General features: G+C 41.3%; 2 protein-coding genes and 1 pseudogene across 2 annotated transcripts; all 3 read left to right on the top strand.

The window, feature by feature from the left end:
- The first annotated feature begins 502 nt into the window (after positions 1 to 502).
- LOC149114352 (uncharacterized) lies at positions 503 to 3,076 on the top strand. Its single transcript, XM_089286060.1, has one exon. The coding sequence runs from the start codon at positions 503 to 505 to the stop codon at positions 1,322 to 1,324; it is 822 nt and encodes a 273-aa protein (XP_089142186.1). The 3' UTR covers positions 1,325 to 3,076.
- Positions 3,077 to 6,036: 2,960 nt separating this feature from the next.
- On the top strand, positions 6,037 to 10,263 carry LOC149114351 (kelch-like protein 11). The gene has a single exon (XM_089286814.1). It carries the CDS (start codon positions 6,141 to 6,143, stop codon positions 7,851 to 7,853), a length of 1,713 nt encoding a protein of 570 aa, XP_089142940.1. The 5' UTR covers positions 6,037 to 6,140; the 3' UTR covers positions 7,854 to 10,263.
- A 2,723-nt stretch (positions 10,264 to 12,986) lies between these two features.
- Positions 12,987 to 16,769, top strand: LOC149114350 (kelch-like protein 24; annotated as a pseudogene).
- Positions 16,770 to 17,788: the final 1,019 nt, after the last annotated feature.

Genomic DNA, 17,788 nt, shown 5'->3' with positions numbered 1-17,788 from the left:
CTATATGGCCACAGCAAATCAGAATGTCGGCTCAGCAGCGAGATTTCATTATGAACTAAATGGCTTGTCAGGTGCCGGCATGGGATGTTTAGTTGAGATGTTTAAACTAAGTAGTACGGTATTTGGTAACTAATTACATTGAAAGTCAGAACATGCCGGACTTAAAATTCGAGAGAAGTCAGGAAACGCGGAGAATTTTGTTCAAATATCAAAATATGCCGGATGTTATGATTTTAGTATTCAGGAAACGCGGAATGTATTGTTTTGGAGGTCAAAAGAGATGCGTACTGTCTAATTTCAAAGACAGGAAATGACAGACATTTTACTTAGCAGGTAAGGAAAGGTGGAAAAGTTAGTTTTTAATTTTGACCCTGAAAACGCGCCATACAAACCGAACTTATAGAGTATGCAAATGAACATAACATATACAAAAAGGGCACAAAACAAAAGAAACTAATTACGCAAAACTTAACACCAAACACGAAGCAAGAAGCATGAACAAATGTCACAAATTCTGGCGCCTACAGCGCTGTCAAAGAGAAACGACTTCACTCAAATGGTAAACCACCGTGATCAGTTGTACGCCTTCCCGTCTGATGGTACGGCAGAGAGGTATGATCCCGTGTTTGATTGTTGGTCTACTCTGGATCATTTGGAGTGGCCCACAGAAGATCCTGCTCAGGTGACTGTCGTCAGAGGCGAAATCTATTCTATAGATATCGATACATCATCCAAAAAATCCACTATCAAAAGATTCAATGTTGAGCGGTGTTCATGGCAGACGGTTTTGTCATCTCATGAGGGCTGCAGGCTATGGTCTTGTGTTGTTGCGACTGGCAATCATCTGTATGTTTGTGGTGGGAGGCTAGAGGATGACTTCGCTTCGAAAGCTGAGAGATTTGACACTGTAGAAAACAAATGGGAGGAAATTGCAAGCATGCAACAAGCGAGAGTGTGCACTTTTGGTGTTGCAACTGAAGGGAAGATTTTTGTAGCCGGAGGGATGGAGAATTGGTATTGGTGTTTGAAGACATGTGAGATGTTTAACATTTCGACAAACGAATGGCACTTAATTGGAAGTTTGAAAGTTCCTCGCGAAGATGGCATTATGGTTTGTCTGAAGGGAACACTCTATGTACTGGGTGGCATAAATGTCTATAAGCGAAGTGAGTTGAGTGTTGAATGCTATGACCCTACAGAGGACAAATGGATCGAGAAGACAACCATACCAGTGAAAAAGATCTCCGAAGACGATGAAGAGTTATTCACTGGCTGTGTACTGAAACTCTCCAAAGGAGTACTAGACAAACTTGATATTATTTAACAATTAGACCCGTAGCCCGCAAGGGCTACGGGTCAATAGCCCATTCGGCTTCGCCTCATGGGCTATTGACCCGTGGCCCTTGAGGGCGAAGGGTCTAATTGCTTTAGTATCACCCAATTAGTCGGACAGAAAAGACAATAATAAAGTTAGCAAATGCAAGTTGAAGAGATATTTATCTGGGAATAAAACGAAAGAAAGCATCACGCTCGATTGCGGCAATTTCGCTACTCGAGGACTATTGCTAATAGACCTCTAGTAGCGTAGCCAATTAAAATGCAGGATTTGCATTAGTCCACTACGTGGGTGATACTAATAAGGAATAGTCACGCGGGATATAACGAGATTGGGTCGTCGGGTCTACCGGCCTACGCGTTTTCTCGGCGCTCATCCCAAAACGCAGACCATGCAGACTGCAGACTGCAGACCGCAGACCGTGCAGACCATGGAGACTGAGTACTTTTTTTTCTTATTCTTGTTTTTGCATTTACTTTTGACTGGCATATTTTTTGGTTCTGTTCATCCACAGACAACGCAAACTCGGTGGTATGTGGCTGTTGAGGTGTTAAAGATTTTGCAAGTGAAACTCCCTTTAGTCCTAAATATGCTTAAGTAAAGCTATTTTAAAATGTAGAAATAAGCTTCACTTTTAATGTGATGTGACACGTAACATGTGCATTTTCTACTCTTGGTATCAGATACAAAATGCAATTCCAAGTGGCTGTTGGAGTGTGACTGCGATCACGCCAAAAAAGCCTAGCGCATGGAAAGATCACAGAAAACCAAATAGCATTTGAAATTCTCAGCGCAGTATGATTGCTGTAATGAGTTGATGCGATGGTTAATTTATCTGTCCTTATGGCAGTTTTGTTTTCATGGCGATTTAAACTGCGAGTGGTCCCTCTTTTGCTTAGTTCATCGTGCGTGACGCATAAGAAAACCTTGAGGAAAAAATTTCAGGCGAGCATTTTTGTCGTTGAGGTTTACTTACGGTCATGTTCAACTAAGCGAAACAGGGAATATTCTTAGTCTAATGGCAATTCTGTACTTTGTGAAGAAAAAGAAGTGATTAGTGGGACACGGTTGCTTAATTAGAGTCACCGTCCTTGCTTTGTTTCATGAATCAGTTAAGAGGAGAACGAAGACTAAGAAAATGGAAAAAAAACCCAACAAATTGGACAAAATAAATAAAACCACAAACCCGTCAAAAATTGACACAATTTGCGCCCAGAATGTATGGAAGTTTACTTTTATGCTTGATATTAGTATATTTAGGACCAGTAAAGGGAATTTCCCATAGAAAGTTAATTAAACGCGTGAAGCAACAGTCAGATGCTGCGTTTGTGCCGCCTGTGAATAAATAGCAAACATTATAGGACATATTGAACGCTATTTCGTCATTAGAAGCGAAAAAAGTGAGTCAAATGTTAGAAAAAAAGTACTCAGTCTGCACAGTCTGCATGGTCTGCACGGTCTGCAGTCTGCATGGTCTGCGTTTTGGGGTGACCGTTTTCTCGGTGAGATTTCATCAGCATTTAAACAATGAAGATCAGTTGTAGTATTGAACCCAGATCTTCTAATCTACGGGCAGGCTTTAGGGAGACTGAGACAGACCGAAGTCTGGGTACGAGATGAGTTGTGTCTCCAGCTATTAATTTTCAACATTTTACCGGGAGTTGTCATTTTAAGTTTTCCACTTCCAGAGACCATTGTAGAGCAGAATTTATAAATATATTTACATGGTTTTCAGTTTCAGTAAGTTTTAGACTTAATTGTAACTCACTTAACAAGAATCGTTCGATAGCTGGCTAGTTGCAAGTTGGGCTTAACAAAGCGAAAACTAGAATTGTTTGGTGTTTACCTACCAAGAGATCGATGATACTTAGTGTACTTCAGCTGAAAGTAAGAACACACGTACAACTCTATTTTCAAAGCAAGAGTGCTTGCTCAAGATTAATACTTGCTATGCTCAGAACCTTCGCTTTTATGGTCAGCGTCGCGGGACGAGCGAGGGCTCTGGGAACGACATTGGCTGTAATCGAGTTTATAGAATTTCACAAGAGAAATTAATATGGTTGAGTAGTTAAGTTATTACATGTTATGCCAAGAAGTCTTATAAGTAAAAATTGAGTGTTCCTCTAGCTGATAGGCAGCAAAGAATTAAGATGTATTTGTGTGTAAAATGTTGAAAATGGATGAAAACTCGTTTGAACATAGTTAATAGAGGGGTTCTGAAGCCCAACAAACATCAAAGGAGAAAACAAAAAAGCCCAGATTTATTTTGGAAGGTCTACGACCGTGCACAATCTTTTGTTTTGCGTTCATAGACTATGCATGAATTACGTGACCAAACGTTTCTAATGGTTACTACCACGGTCAGCAGTAAACAACTATTGTGTTTTGTGCACGGTCAAGGCCAAAAGAAGAGAAAAAAAAAAAATACAACAAAGAACTTTGTCGAGTTTCATAACCATTTCCCTCTATTAACTATGGTCTGAAGGAAGAACAAAACGTGATAAAATTTTTATTAAGCTCGTGCAAATGAAATGGATACAAGACCTTGTTAAAGTTTACATCTGTCTAATAACTAATGTCTCCACCAAAAAAGTCACAATGAAAAGTAAATGACTAAGAGAACAGATTAAGATACTTCCATATTATTGACGATCCTTATCGTCAATAAAATGGTGAAAGAAACCCCAGAAGCTGCAAGAATCGCGTTTTTTGTGGGCACCGCATGAATTCATTTTAATCATTGAGCGTTACCAAATCAAGGAAAAACAAGGAGTTCTTTTCTTAGTTTTTTCAGCTTAATTCTCTGAGAGGCATAGGAATAATTTTACATGTAACAGTTATCGCTTTAGACAAGAGACCATGATCTATCTCATTTTCTCTTGCTTTAGATTGTAACTCACCAAGTGGTACTAGGATAGAAATCCCGATATGAAATGACGATTACTCCCGTCTGGCTGTCATTTAGGACCACCCCCCCCCCCCCACCGGGAGGAGGGGGTGCAGGACACTTTACTCTCACATTGCCTCTCTCCATCCATGTAGTCAGGTGTACAAATTGGTTCCGGCAAAATAACCACTGGAGGCAGGGGGAAGGGCAACCCTGCAGTGGGCAGAATTCCATCCGGGGGAGTAGGAATATCCCTTATTACTCCATGCTTCAGAAACAGGAGTAAGCTCCGGCCTGATGGGTCACTTGGCTCGTATGCATACTTCCCTCTCTCCCTCCGGCCGAGATTTGTCACTGTGGAAAGCAAATTAGCTGTTGTCAAGGGAAGAGGAAGGGTCAGAGAGTTAATCCCTCATAATGGCCTGATTCATTTAAGTTATTTTTTGATATGGTATCCCGTCTTCCCATTTCCATGTGTGCCTGGTCCTTGGTTTCAGTAAATTGCACGAATGAGGTTCTAAAATTATGCCCAAAGTGCACTGTTGATTATTGTTTTGTTAAGTTTTCTATAGGGGGCAGTGAAACGATTGTAGTGATTTGAATGTAAGCTGGTCAAAAAATAACTTCATGTCTGATCATGTCTTACAATTTCGATAAAGGAATCTGCCCACAGCGAGAAACCCATTAGGGGTGATCTGTTACGTGTTGAGGTGCGGTTCCGGGATATTCAGTCGGTAATGTTTGCTTCGCTGATCGACCGTCGGATGACCAGAGAGAAAATCCTTGCAAAAATGTAATAAGAGCAGCAACACTTAATTACCAACTGTAATAAAAACGTTCCCTTTAATTTAGAAAAAACACGCGCGCGGTAAACCGTGCTTTTCGTCTCACAGCCAGGGGTCTGGGAGCGAAGTAAGCGCACATGTGGAAAGTATCAAATTGGACTGAACCTTCGGAAGACCTAAAATAGGGAATATTTTACTAACAAGGCACTGTGCAGGCTGCTAGATTATGGACCAGAAAAACGAGATCACATAAAGGGATTATGATTGTTAGATTATGAGCTCGAGAGTTCTATGAGGTAATAGTTGATGAGGCCGAAGGCCGAATCAACTATCACCTCATAGAAATCGAGAGCGAATAATCTAATTGTTTTAGTAGAATTCTTCCTAAAATTTACTTCAAATAACAGTGTCCAATTATTTCTTGACGTATTATTAAACTTTGCGACTGAAAAAGATCGCTCGGATTGAATTCTCATTTAAGATTGAAGCTGTTTGCGCACGCGCATCAGTTTTTTCAATAATTTCAACTTTTTTAAAAGTGTAGAAACCGTAAATGTCCTTCGTTTAGACTTCTCAGGAATTTAATTATCCATTTGCATCAAAATTTTCCTCCAAACCTTTGGAAAAACGAAGAAAACGTTACGATTGCCTAGACGACCTCCAGCCACTGAGCTCCACAGCACACTAATGGCTGATAGTGTGCAATGGTTCAGCCAATCAGATTAGAGCATTTGCATTAGTATACTAGTAGAATTCTACTGTTACTTAGAAACGTTTAGTATTGAAGCATATGCTTTTGTTTCTGTTAGGAATTATATTAAAATTAATACCTTTGATTATTTGAGTGAGAAATGATCTTCTGAAAATAATACAAATATTTAACTGAGTTTCAGAAGTCCGCGCTTTTGTAGGCTACGTTCTACAAGGCTGTGTTTTGCAAGTCCGCGTTTGTGAAGTCCAGTCCAGTCCAGTCCAGTTCAGTCTATCAATTTTTCCTCTCCCGATGACGTCATCTCACTTCCAGTGTACTCAGTGAAGAGTTTCGCTTTATTTGGTCGTGATTTGGTAGAACTTGAGGGCATCTAAACGGTTGTAATCTGTAATTTACAGAAATAAGTTTATTTTCTTGAGCATGGAAGATCTGCCGGCAATCTCTGATACGGAACAGGCTGCTTTCTGTGTCGAATTGGCGAAGCGCCTTAACATGCAGCGAAGACAAGATTATTTATGCGACATAACTTTGATGACGAAAGGTGGAAAAGAAATCAAAGCTCATAGGAATGTGCTTTCCGCAGCCAGCCCGTTCTTCTTGAAGCTTCTTCAGAGCGACATGAGAGAGAATCGAGAAGGAATTGTTCGGTTTGAAGAAATCGCGGGTGCTGTAATGGAAGATGTTTTGGAGTTCATCTACACAGGAAGTGTCGAGGTAACTCAAGAGAATTCGAAGGATCTTATCGCTGCAGCGAACTATCTTCTCATTCCGAGCCTGAAAAAACTTTCAGGGCGACTTCTAGAACGACAGTTGTCTGAATCAAATTGCATTTCAACATTTTATTTTGCTGAGATGTACCAGTGCGACGAACTGATCGCCAACACCAGAAAGTTCATCCACGTGAACTTTACATCTGTGGCAGAAATGGATGAATTCTTAAACTTGGAAATTAAAGAAGTTGAGAGGTGGATTTCAAGCGATGAAATTTCAGTTGCTGTTGAAACAGATGTGTTCAAGGTGGTGTTAAAGTGGATTGAACAAAACAAAAGCGAGCGAAAAGCATCGTTTGAACAACTGTTTCGTCACTTGCGACTGGCTTTCCTATCGCGTGACTTTTTATTGGATGTCGTGACAAACGAACTCGTGAAAGAGAATTCTTATTGTTTCAAGCTGATCTCCAAAGCTATAAAACTGCCTGGCTGTTTAAGTGAAGAACATATCCCGCAGTCGCCGAGAAAAGGTCTTGAAACCCGCGCCATTGTTGCTTGTGGAGGGAAATACACTTTCTGTTATCTCCCAGAGAAAGACGAGTGGAAGCGTTTAGCAGACGGGTTGTCACAGAGAAACGAGTATACTCGAATGATTAACCACCGTGATCAGTTGTACGCCTTTTCATCTGATGGTGAGGCAGAGAGGTATGATCCTGTTTTTGATTGTTGGTCTACTTTGGATCATTTGAAGTGTCCCACAACAACTCCTTGTAAGGTGACTCTCGTTAGAGGCGAATTCTACTCTATAGAGATGAATATGTCATCCAGAAAACCCACTATCAAAAGATTCAACGTTGAGCGGTGTTCATGGCAGACGGTTTTGTCATCTCATGAGGGCTGTAGGGTCTTACCTTGTGTTGTTGTGGCTGGCAATCATCTGTATGTTTGTGGCGGATTGCTAGAGAATGACTTCGTTACGAAAGCTGAGAGATTTGATACTGTAGAAAACAAATGGGAGAAAATTGCAAACATGCGACAAAAGAGAGGGTACGCTTTTGGTGTGGCAACCGAAGGGAAGATTTTTGTGGCCGGAGGGAGGGAGAATTGGGAATCATGTTTGAAAACATGTGAGATGTTTAACATTTCGACAAACGAATGGCAGTTAATTGGAAGTTTGACCGTTCATCGCGTGTGTGGCACTATGATGTGTCTGAAGGGAACACTCTATGTGCTGGGTGGCCTTGATAACAAATATCGAAGTCAACTGTGTGTTGAATGCTATGACCCTACAGAGGACAAGTTGATCAAGAAGACAACCATACCAGTGAAAATGATCTCCAGAGGCCATAACGAAAGATTTACGGGCTGTGTTCTGAAACTCTCAAAAGGAGTACTAGACAAACTTGATGTTATTAAAGAATAGTCAAGCAGAGAAAAAAACGAAACTGAGTCGGGAAGAGGGATTGAGACCCATTATCTACTACACGAGGGAAAAATTTCTCCTCTACCGGCCTTCGCGTTTTCTCGGTGAGATTTCATCATCACTTGAATAATGAAGATCAGTTGTAATAACGAACCCAGATCTCCTACGGGCAGGCGGAATGGAGACTGAGACAGAGTGAAGTCTGGGTACGAGATCGGTCGTGTCTCCAGCTGACGGCAGGGCATTTCCGAGTTTCCTTTTGCCTCTGTTTCAAAACGAGTCCTTGTGCAAAACTTTTGTTATGAAAATGAGTTTGATTTGCATGAAAATGAACTGATCGAAGAAACACATTTTGATATGAATGGTTTCGCACGATGACTCATTTTGGCACAGAAGGAAAAGGCAACTCGGAAATAGCCTATTTTCAACATTTTACTGGACAGTCTCATTTCAAGTCTTCCATCTTCTGCGACATTTCATGATTGTACAGCAGAACTTATAAATACGTAGTTTTCAGTTTTAGTATGTTTTAGATTTAATTGTAACTCAGTTGACAAAAATCTTTCAATAGTTAGTTATATTGCAAGTTGAGAACGAAAACTAGAATTGTTTGGTGTTTACTTACCGAGAGCTCGATGATGTTTAGTGTCCTCCAGCTCAAAGTAAGAAGACGGGTACAAGTCTATTTTCAAAGCAAGATTATCACTTGTCATACCCAGAGCCTCCCTTTTTAGGGTCAGCGTCACGGGACAATCGAGGGATCTGGGAACGAGATTGGCTGTAATTGAGTTTATAAAATTTGACGAGAGAAATAAATATGGTGCCGGAGTTAAATTATTAAGTCCCAGCGAAACGATCGCAACATGTCAACGCAAGACATTGCAACGCAACATGTTTGACCACCCTGTTGCGATGTCTTGCGATATGAAGGGTGTTGTTGGCTCAAATTTGACCGTTTTCAAGCCACGGCCAAACGATCGCAACATTTCAACGTAACACATCGCAACATTGTTGGGCGCAACATGTTGCACGCGTTTGGCCACCCTGTTGCGATGTGTGGCGACGTGTTGCGACATGCATGTTGGGTGTTGTTGGCTCAAATTTGAAACTGGTCAGGTTCCTGCAACAATATTGCACCCGGGCATGCGCTTTATTTCGATTTTCAATACCCAACATGTGGTAACAAGGTAGCGAAACGCGCTCAACAAGTTGCGCCCAACAATGTTGCGATATGTTGTGCTGAAATGTTGCGATCGTTTGGCCGGAGCTTGTAAATGCTGGGCCAACAATGTTGGGATATGTTGTATTGATATGTTGCGATCGTTTGGCCGGGGCTTCAAACTTGAGCCAACAAGACACAACATGTCGCAACACTTCGCAACAGGGTGACCAAACGGGCGCAACATGTTGCGCCCAACGTACAATGTTGCGAAATGTTGCGATTGTTTGACCGAGGCTTTACTGGTCATGTTCAGAGCTCTTAAGCCCCGGCCAAATGACCGCAGCATTTCAGCGCAGCATATCTCAACATTGTTGGCCCAGCATTTGGTTGCAAGCTAACGTTCCGGCCAAACGATCACAACATTTGAACGCAACATATCGCAACATTGTTGGGCGCAACATGTTGAACGCGTTTGGCCACCCTGTTGCGACATGTTGGGTATTGAAAATCAAACTAGTGTGCATGCCCAGGCTTAACATTATTGCTCGAACCTGGCCAAACCACTATAACATCATGCAACATCCACAAATGTTGCACGAAAAATGGGGCCATCTTCAAATTTGAGCTAACAATACCCAACATGTCGCAACAGGTCGCAACACGATGGCCAAACGCGCAACATGCTTCGCCCAACAATGTTGCGATATGTTGCGTTGAGATGTTGCTATCGTTTGGCGGGACTCTTAGAAGCCAAACGTTGTCAAATATACTCAAATATATTTCTCAAATATACCCAGTAAAGCTTTAGTGTTTCTTTAGCTAATTGGCTGCAAAAAAGATGCATTTGTGAGTTAAATGTTCAGCGTGGATGAAAACTGTCCGAACGAAGAACGAAACGTGATAAAATGTTTATCATAGAGTAAGCAATATTTACAATTTAAATTTTCAAACTTGTGAACGCGCACAGAATGGTTGTCTCAGTGCGATTATCTGATTGGTTTCTTTTCTAATATTTTAACTAGGCGAGGGAGATTTGAATTTTCCTCTCTGTAGATTTATCGAACAGAAAATTGAACGAATCATGATCTACGATTTAGTTACTTGTTCATTCATTAATAAGCTTGTGCACATGAAATGGATATAAGAACTTGTTTAGGTTTACTTCTGTCTAATACCTCGTCCGCCGCAAAAAAGTCACAATGAAGAGTAAATAACTAAGAAAACATATTAAAACACTCCCATATTAAATTGACGGTCCTAATCATTCAAAAATGTTGAAAGAAATCGCGTTTTGTTGGTACTGCATGAATTCATTTTAATCATTGAGCGTTACCAATTCTTTGTAACAAGTCGTCCTTGTCTTTTACATGTAACAGTGATCGCTTTAGATTTAAACACACCAAGCGGTACTAAGATAGGAATTTGAATCCCGAAATGATATGACGATTACTCCCGTCCGGCTGTCATTTAGGATCACCACCCACCCGCCTGGGGAAGAGGTGCAAGACACTTTATTCTCCCTGGACCTCTCTCCACCCAGGTGTATTAATGAAGAAAACGACGAATTTAATGTTGGGGGATCGATGCGATGGACTAGAACCCCCTCCTCTGGGAGTAGAAATACTCCTAGTCACTTCATGCAACAGAAACCGAGATAAGCTCCGTCCTGATCGGCAACTTTGCTCGTATGCAGACTTCACGTTTTACCTTCTTATTTCTCCCCCGAGAGAAATTCGACACTGTGGAAAGAAAACTAGCCTGTGTCAAGGGAAGAGGAAAGGTGAGGGAGTTAATCCTCCATATTGACCTTATCCTTTACTGTAAATTATTTTTAGATATAGCATCCCGTCTCCCCGTTCCCATGTGTTCTTGGTCCTTGGTTTTAGTAAATTGCGCGAATGATGAGCTTAAATTATGCCCAAAGTGCACTGTCAATGATCACTGTTTTGTTAATTTTTCTATAGCGAACAGTAAAATGATTTTATTGGTTTAAATGTAAGGCGGTTGAAAAATTACTTTATGTTATAGGATTCCGATAAAGGAAAACCCAGAGCGAGAAACCAATTAGGAGTGATCCGTTATATGCTGTAAGGTATATGATTCCTGGATAGCAAATTTAATTTCTGCTTCGCTGATCGACTATCTGATAAACAAGGCTGACAAAAATGTAGTAAGAGTGGGAATACTAATTGTATTCAGTGAAGAATAATAAAAACTTTGTTTTTTTTTTTTTTATGAAGGAAACACGCGCGCGGTAAGCCATGTTTTTTTTTTATCTCAACTGGGAGTCTGGGAACCATTTGCTTAGCCGCTGGAAATCGAAAATTTGAACTGAACGTACAGAACACAAGCAATGTGGAATACTTTACTAACAAGACACTTTGGTTTACTTAAGGAGCACTGTACAGGTTGCTAGATTATGAATCAAGAGAGACGAGATGACATGAATGGATCTAATGTTACTTAGAGACTTAAAGTAGTCCTAAGTAATGAAGTATACGTTTCTTTTTAACTTGGAAAATATTTTTATTTTAATTTGCAAGTTGTAGTGGTGGGACGATTTCACACCATCACTCCTTCACAACATCACTCCTTCACTCCTTCATTCCTTCACTCCTTCACCCCTCCACCCCTTCACCCCTTCACTCCTTCACCCCTTCACCCCTTCACTCCTTCACTCCTTCACTCCTTCACTCCTTCACTCCTTCACTCCTTCACTCCTTCACTCCTTCACTCCTTCACTCCTTCACTCCTTCACTCCTTCACTCCTTCACTCCTTCACTCCTTCACTCCTTCACTCCTTCACTCCTTCACTCCTTCACTCCTTCACTCCTTCACTCCTTCACTCCTTCACTCCTTCACTCCTTCACTCCTTCACTCCTTCACTCCTTCACTCCTTCACTCCTTCACTCCTTCACTCCTTCACTCCTTCACTCCTTCACTCCTTCACTCCTTCACTCCTTCACTCCTTCACTCCTTCACTCCTTCACTCCTTCACTCCTTCACTCCTTCACTCCTTCACTCCTTCACTCCTTCACTCCTTCGCTCCTTCACTCCTTCACTTCCTGTTAGACATTTGGAACCCGGGGGGGGAGGGGGAACTCCCATATGAGAAGGTCAGGGATGCTCGTCGGAAGATTTGAATTTAACTCCTAAAGAAGATTAATGTGGGGGTTACTCGAGCTTCATTAGACCCCTAGAAGATACCACTTAAAACGGAATAGGTTCGATTACTAGCCACTGCTCAAGAAAGGATCCCGCGCGCACTTGTAGATCCGAGTCGCGTACTCAAGAGCAAATGAGAGTGTTTCTTTTATTATTATTATTTCTTCGAGTGCACCCTAGTAAAGGATACTTTGACAGCTAAGAATGGTGACGTTTCGTGAGACCAGAATCCTTGATTTACCCGAGACGAGAAGAATCCCCGACTTTTTCACAGCGGATTTCCTCCCCTCCCCCAGGATTTCGAACATCGCTTACGCCGTGTCAAGTTAGATATTCTTTGAATTTCTGACGCAAGTACTAAATATCTTACCGCAGAAATGACCTACATTGAATTGACTTTCGCTCGAACGTTTTTATGACTAGAAGCTAATTATATAAATAGCTCACTTCTCTAAGGTGTCCGCTTATGCAAGGTTAACAATACTTGATTGCCCCAAAATTGAGGAGATATTGAAAATCACAAAATTGATGAGCTGTATGAATTCTCGAATGATGATTCAAGACGTGATATTTCCCAAGTTGAGTGCCTCATAGCCACTTTGATTCTGTTAGGAATCATATTAAGTACATTGGACTCTTTGGATGAGAAATGATCGTCTCAATTGAGAAAAATACTTTACTGCGTTCTGCTAGTCTGCTTTTTTGTAGGCTACGCTCTATTAGTCTGTGTTTTGCAAGTCCACGTATGACAAGTCCAGTCCAGTCCAGTCTATATATTTTTCCTTACACGATGACGTCATGTCGCTGTTCCAGTGACCTCTTCTAAACAGTTCCGCTTTCAATTGTATATTCGGTCGTGACTGATTTCGTAGAGCTATTTGAGGCTAAAGCAATCTGTAATTTACAGAAGTAAGTTTTATTGTGTGGAATATGGAAGATCTGTCACCAATCTCTGATGCTGAGCAAGCTGCTTTCTGTGTAGAGTTGGCGAAGCGGCTTAACACGTTGCGAAGACAAGATCATTTATGCGACGTAATGCATCAGTCAATTCCAGCAGTGCCCATCCCCCCCCCGGGCAACCGCGGGGCATTTGCTCACGTTGTGAGTCCCGGGGGTGGGGCATCTGCAATTTTATCGCGGTCCGGGGGCTGGGCTTTTGCGTACCCCGGGGCGACCCCGGGCATTTGACACACGTGTTTTCGAAAATGCCATGGATGAGCGTTTGTCGAACAATGACTTGTCCGTCAGCACTAGAGAAACTTGTAGATGTTTTAAAGGTGTGTTTTCTCAATTTTAGCTATTTCTTCATTACTTGTAAGCATATAAATATAAGCGACAAGGTGAACTATATTTTGTTTACCACAAAACAATCACTGACGTGAACACGACTATTTTGCATTTCACATTCAAAACTAGCCTAGCATTTTTTAAATTCACGAAAGTGGAGTTAAAATACTTAAGGTTTGCAAATTCAAATGATGCGATCTTCAAGACAGATCTTGCGAGCGTAAAATGCAATGCATCATCATTTGAAATGTCTTGATTCTTTACAGAAAAAGTAGCCTGCGAAAACAGGCAACTATCATCGCCCGCGGCTGGAGGCACGTTTGCCGCGATCCCAGCTATCCTCTAGCAAACTGTTAAAAACAAATATAAACAAATAAATATAATCAGAATCAACTAACTCGTACTGTTGTCCTTGAAGTCTTACCGTTGCATTAAAATACTGAACAGCTGAACGTTTTATTCACTGATTAATAAAAAAACTGCAGAGGTGTTGGAAGGCGACGATCCCGGGGGCGGGGCATTTGCCCCCTTTCTTCGTCCCCACCCCGGGGCATTTAAACAGCTTATGTGTCCCCACCCCGGGGAATTTGCCCATTTATTTAAAAAAAATGCTAATGCCCGGGGGTTAGCCCGGGGGGGGGGGGTATGGGCACTGCCGGAATTGACTGACGCACAACTTTGATGACGAAAGATGACAAAGAATTCAAAGCTCATAGAAATGTGCTTTCTGCAGCAAGCCCGTTCTTTTGCAAGCTTCTTCAGAGCGACATGAAAGAGAATCGAGAAGGGATTGTTAGGTTTGAAGAGATTTCGGGTGCTGTAATGGAAGATGTTTTGGAGTTCATCTACACAGGAAGTGTCGAGGTGACTCAAGAGGATTATTGCGAAGATCTTATCGCTGCAGCGAACTATCCTCTCATTCCGAGCTTGAAAACAGTCTCCGGGCGATTTCTGGAACGACAAATGTCTGAATCAAACGGCATTTCAACATTTTATTTCGCTGAGAAATACCAGTGCGACGAACTCATAAGTAAGAGCAGGAACTTCGTCCACGCAAATTTTGCTTCTGTAGCAGAAATGGATGAATTCTTGAACTTGGAAGCTAAAGAAGTCGAGAGGTGGATTTCAAGTGACGAAATTTTTATTGCAGTTGAAGAACATGTGTTAAAAATCGTATTGAAGAGGATCGAACAAAACAAAAGCGAGCGAAAAGCAACGTTTGAACAATTGTTTCGTCACATGCGACTGGCTTCCCTTTCGCGTGACTTTTTAATCGATGTCGTGACAAATGAACTCGTACAAGAAAACTCTAGTTGTTTATGGCTGCTCTTAGATGCTATAAGGCTGATGGCTTTTCCAGTGGAAGGAAATCTTTCGCAGTCGCCGAGAAAAGGGCTTGATACCCGCGCCATTGTTGCTTGTGGTGGGAAATACACTTTCTGTTGTCTCCCAGAGAAAGACGAGTGGAAGCATTTAGCAGACGGGTTGTCAGAGAGAGACCATTGTACTAAGATGTTAAGTTACCGTGATCAGTTGTACGCCTTTCCATCTGCTGGTAAGGGAGAGAGGTATGATCCCGTTGTTAATGGCTGGTCTACTTTGGACTTGTCCACCACAAGGTCTACTAAAGTGGCTGTCGTCAGAGGCGAAATCTATGCCATAGAAGTCAACACATCAACTGAAAAATCCACAATCAAAAGATACAAGGTCGAGCGGTGTTCATGGCAGACGGTTTTGTCATCTCATGAGGGTTGCAGGGACTATTCTTGTATTGTTGCGGCTGGCAATCATCTGTATGTTTGTGGTGGAAAGCTGGGAAGGGAGTACTTTTCGAAAGCTGAGAGATTCGACACTGTAGAAAATAAATGGGAGGGAATTGCACGCTTACAAGAAACGAGAGAGCGTGCTTTTGGTGTAGCAACTGAAGGAAAGATTTTCTTAGCGGGGGCACCGTGGACATATCATGGTCGACAACATGCAAAATGTACAATATTTCTACTAACGAATGGCAGTTTATTGGAAGTTTGAATGTTCCTCGTGCCAATGGCACTATGATGTGTCTGAAGGGAACACTCTATGTACTGGGTGGCGGATATGACTATCGGCGAAGTTACTTGAGTGTTGAATGCTATGACCCTACAGAGGACAAGTGGATCAAGAAGACAACCATACCAGTGAAAATGATCTCCGAAGACAATGAAGACGCATTCACCGGCTGTGTTCTGAAACTCTCCAAAGGAGTACTAGACGAACTTGATGTTATTAAGGAATAGTAAGAAGGAGAGTAAGGATTAGGATCATAGTTCTGGAGATGTTTTGATTGACGATTGACTATTTTATCTTTACATTTTACTTGAAAGTTCCATTTTAATTCTCCCATCTCACGCGACTAACGTTCTGTAGAATTGATGAATATTTAACAAATAAAGAAGCCTCGACTGTGCTCTGTTCTGTTGTAAAGCACGCAGGAAGCGGTAGAGCACGAAAGAAGTGTAGGGGAAAACACGAGACGTAGTCGAGTGTTTTTCCCTACTTCTTGAGTGCTCTACCGCTTCCTAAGTGCTTTGCAACAGAACAGAGCGCAGTCGAGGCTTCTTTATTTGTTTTATGATAAAGAATCCGATAATTTCCCCACGCATTTGGCTGAATTTTCAAACCAAACTTTATTTTACAAACGAACAAAAGTGGCGTCAGCCGTGCACTGTTCTCTGATAAAGCACGCTAAAATAAGCCAATCACAATCCTTGTTAGAACTGTTCAAATAATTTGATTGGCTAACGAAGCGACAGCTGTCAATCACAAACTGGACTTCAGGTAAGCTTTCAGTTTCGAGTGGTTTGAGCGGCTTTTGAGGGAAGAAAGATGCCTTCGAAGTTCGCTTTTAAGTTGATTTTTAAATACGGATCTAAAGGCAGGTGAAGGTTTATAGTCCAGAGGAACCCAGCCGTATTGTGGCTCATGAAAACGTGTACTTTTCTAGTGGGAATTACGAAACGCGGAGCTCAAAGCTTGCGGATGAAAATGCGAAATGCCGAGTTGAATTTGAAAGGAGCTACAGTTATTTACGGCTTGTAGCCGCATGCAACAAGATTGCCCGAACTAGCGTAAAAGTTCGAAAGACTAAACGGCTCCCACTGGTACTACTCCGAGTACAGAAGAGAATATCAGAGCAAGCTTTGCACTGACCACTCGTCGGTCCACTTCGCTGAGATGACCGCAGAACGAGCGTTACTACACTGCATGTAAGTGTTGTTTGAGCAATTGGGAATTTTTCAAAAATAAAGCTTCTCATCATAAACAGAGACTGTTCAATTGTTGTTTTCTGTCGTTGTCTTACTTCTTAAGTATAATTTCTGCCTTCGTAACAAATATAATGTCTTTTATCGAAGCACTGTTTAGGTTGAGAATTTGTTTATTTCGCTACGTGTTTTGTCGGCGGGAATATAGCAAAACTTGTTATTTTAGTACAGTTATAACACTACTGTTGCTAACAATGGTCTCTGTGAGCCATATTTACTACACACAAATAGCTCGTTTCCATTGCGTTTGTCTGAATCACAGGGAATGTTTAATTTGGGGCAAATTTGTCAAAATTCCGAAGCAAAAATTTGAAAGCCAACTTACCGTCATCAACCCGTGCTCTGTTCTCTGATAAAGCACGCTCTTTCAGCCAATAAGAGCGCGCGTTATATGGAAACTTTATTATAAATTTACTTAATATCAACTATGTTTTAGATGTAGTTAAAACTCGCCTAAATCTCACAAAAATCTTTCGGTAACTATATATCAAGTTGGGATCAACAAAACGAAAACTGAAATTGTTTCATGTTTACTTACCGAGATATCAGTGATATTTAGTGTCCGTCAACTCAAAATAAGAAGAGAAGTGCAAACTATTTTTTCAAAGCAAGAGTTCTCGCTCAGGCTCAAAATATCACTTGTCATGTCCAGAGCCTTCACTTTTACGGTCAGCGGCACGGGACGAACGAGAAACGAGATTGGCTGTAATAGCCTAATTTTGATATACAGTCGACTCCCGTTAACTCGAACCTTCAAGGGAAATTGAAAAAGATTCGAGTTATCGGGAGTTCAATTTATCGGGAGTTGAGATCAAATGACCGCAAATAAGGAAAAAGCGTTGTTTAATGTTTTTCTATTCATGCAGTGATTTTCATCAAATTTAATTACAGAATAGAGAATTACAGAAGTCAAGTGAAAATAAAACAATACATCTCTAAATTAGTGTATAAATCGGAACGTAACGTAATGTGAAAAATATGACAAAGGAAGAAAGCAGGGAGAAGTCCAGGAACTGTGAACT

The sequence above is a fragment of the Orbicella faveolata genome, unplaced genomic scaffold, assembly GCF_042242905.1.
Source record: "Orbicella faveolata isolate gen_17 unplaced genomic scaffold, um_ofav_v1 contig_14, whole genome shotgun sequence".
NCBI lineage: Eukaryota > Metazoa > Cnidaria > Anthozoa > Scleractinia > Merulinidae > Orbicella > Orbicella faveolata.
The sequence above is the reverse complement of the archived record's forward strand: the minus strand, read 5'-3'. Positions and strand labels throughout refer to the sequence as shown.

What these genes read in the sequence shown, in the direction of transcription:
- LOC149114351 (XM_089286814.1), top strand. Translation starts at nt 6,141, where the DNA reads ATGGAAGATCTGCCGGCAATCTCTGATACGGAACAGGCTGCTTTCTGT.
- LOC149114352 (XM_089286060.1), top strand. Translation starts at nt 503, where the DNA reads ATGTCACAAATTCTGGCGCCTACAGCGCTGTCAAAGAGAAACGACTTC.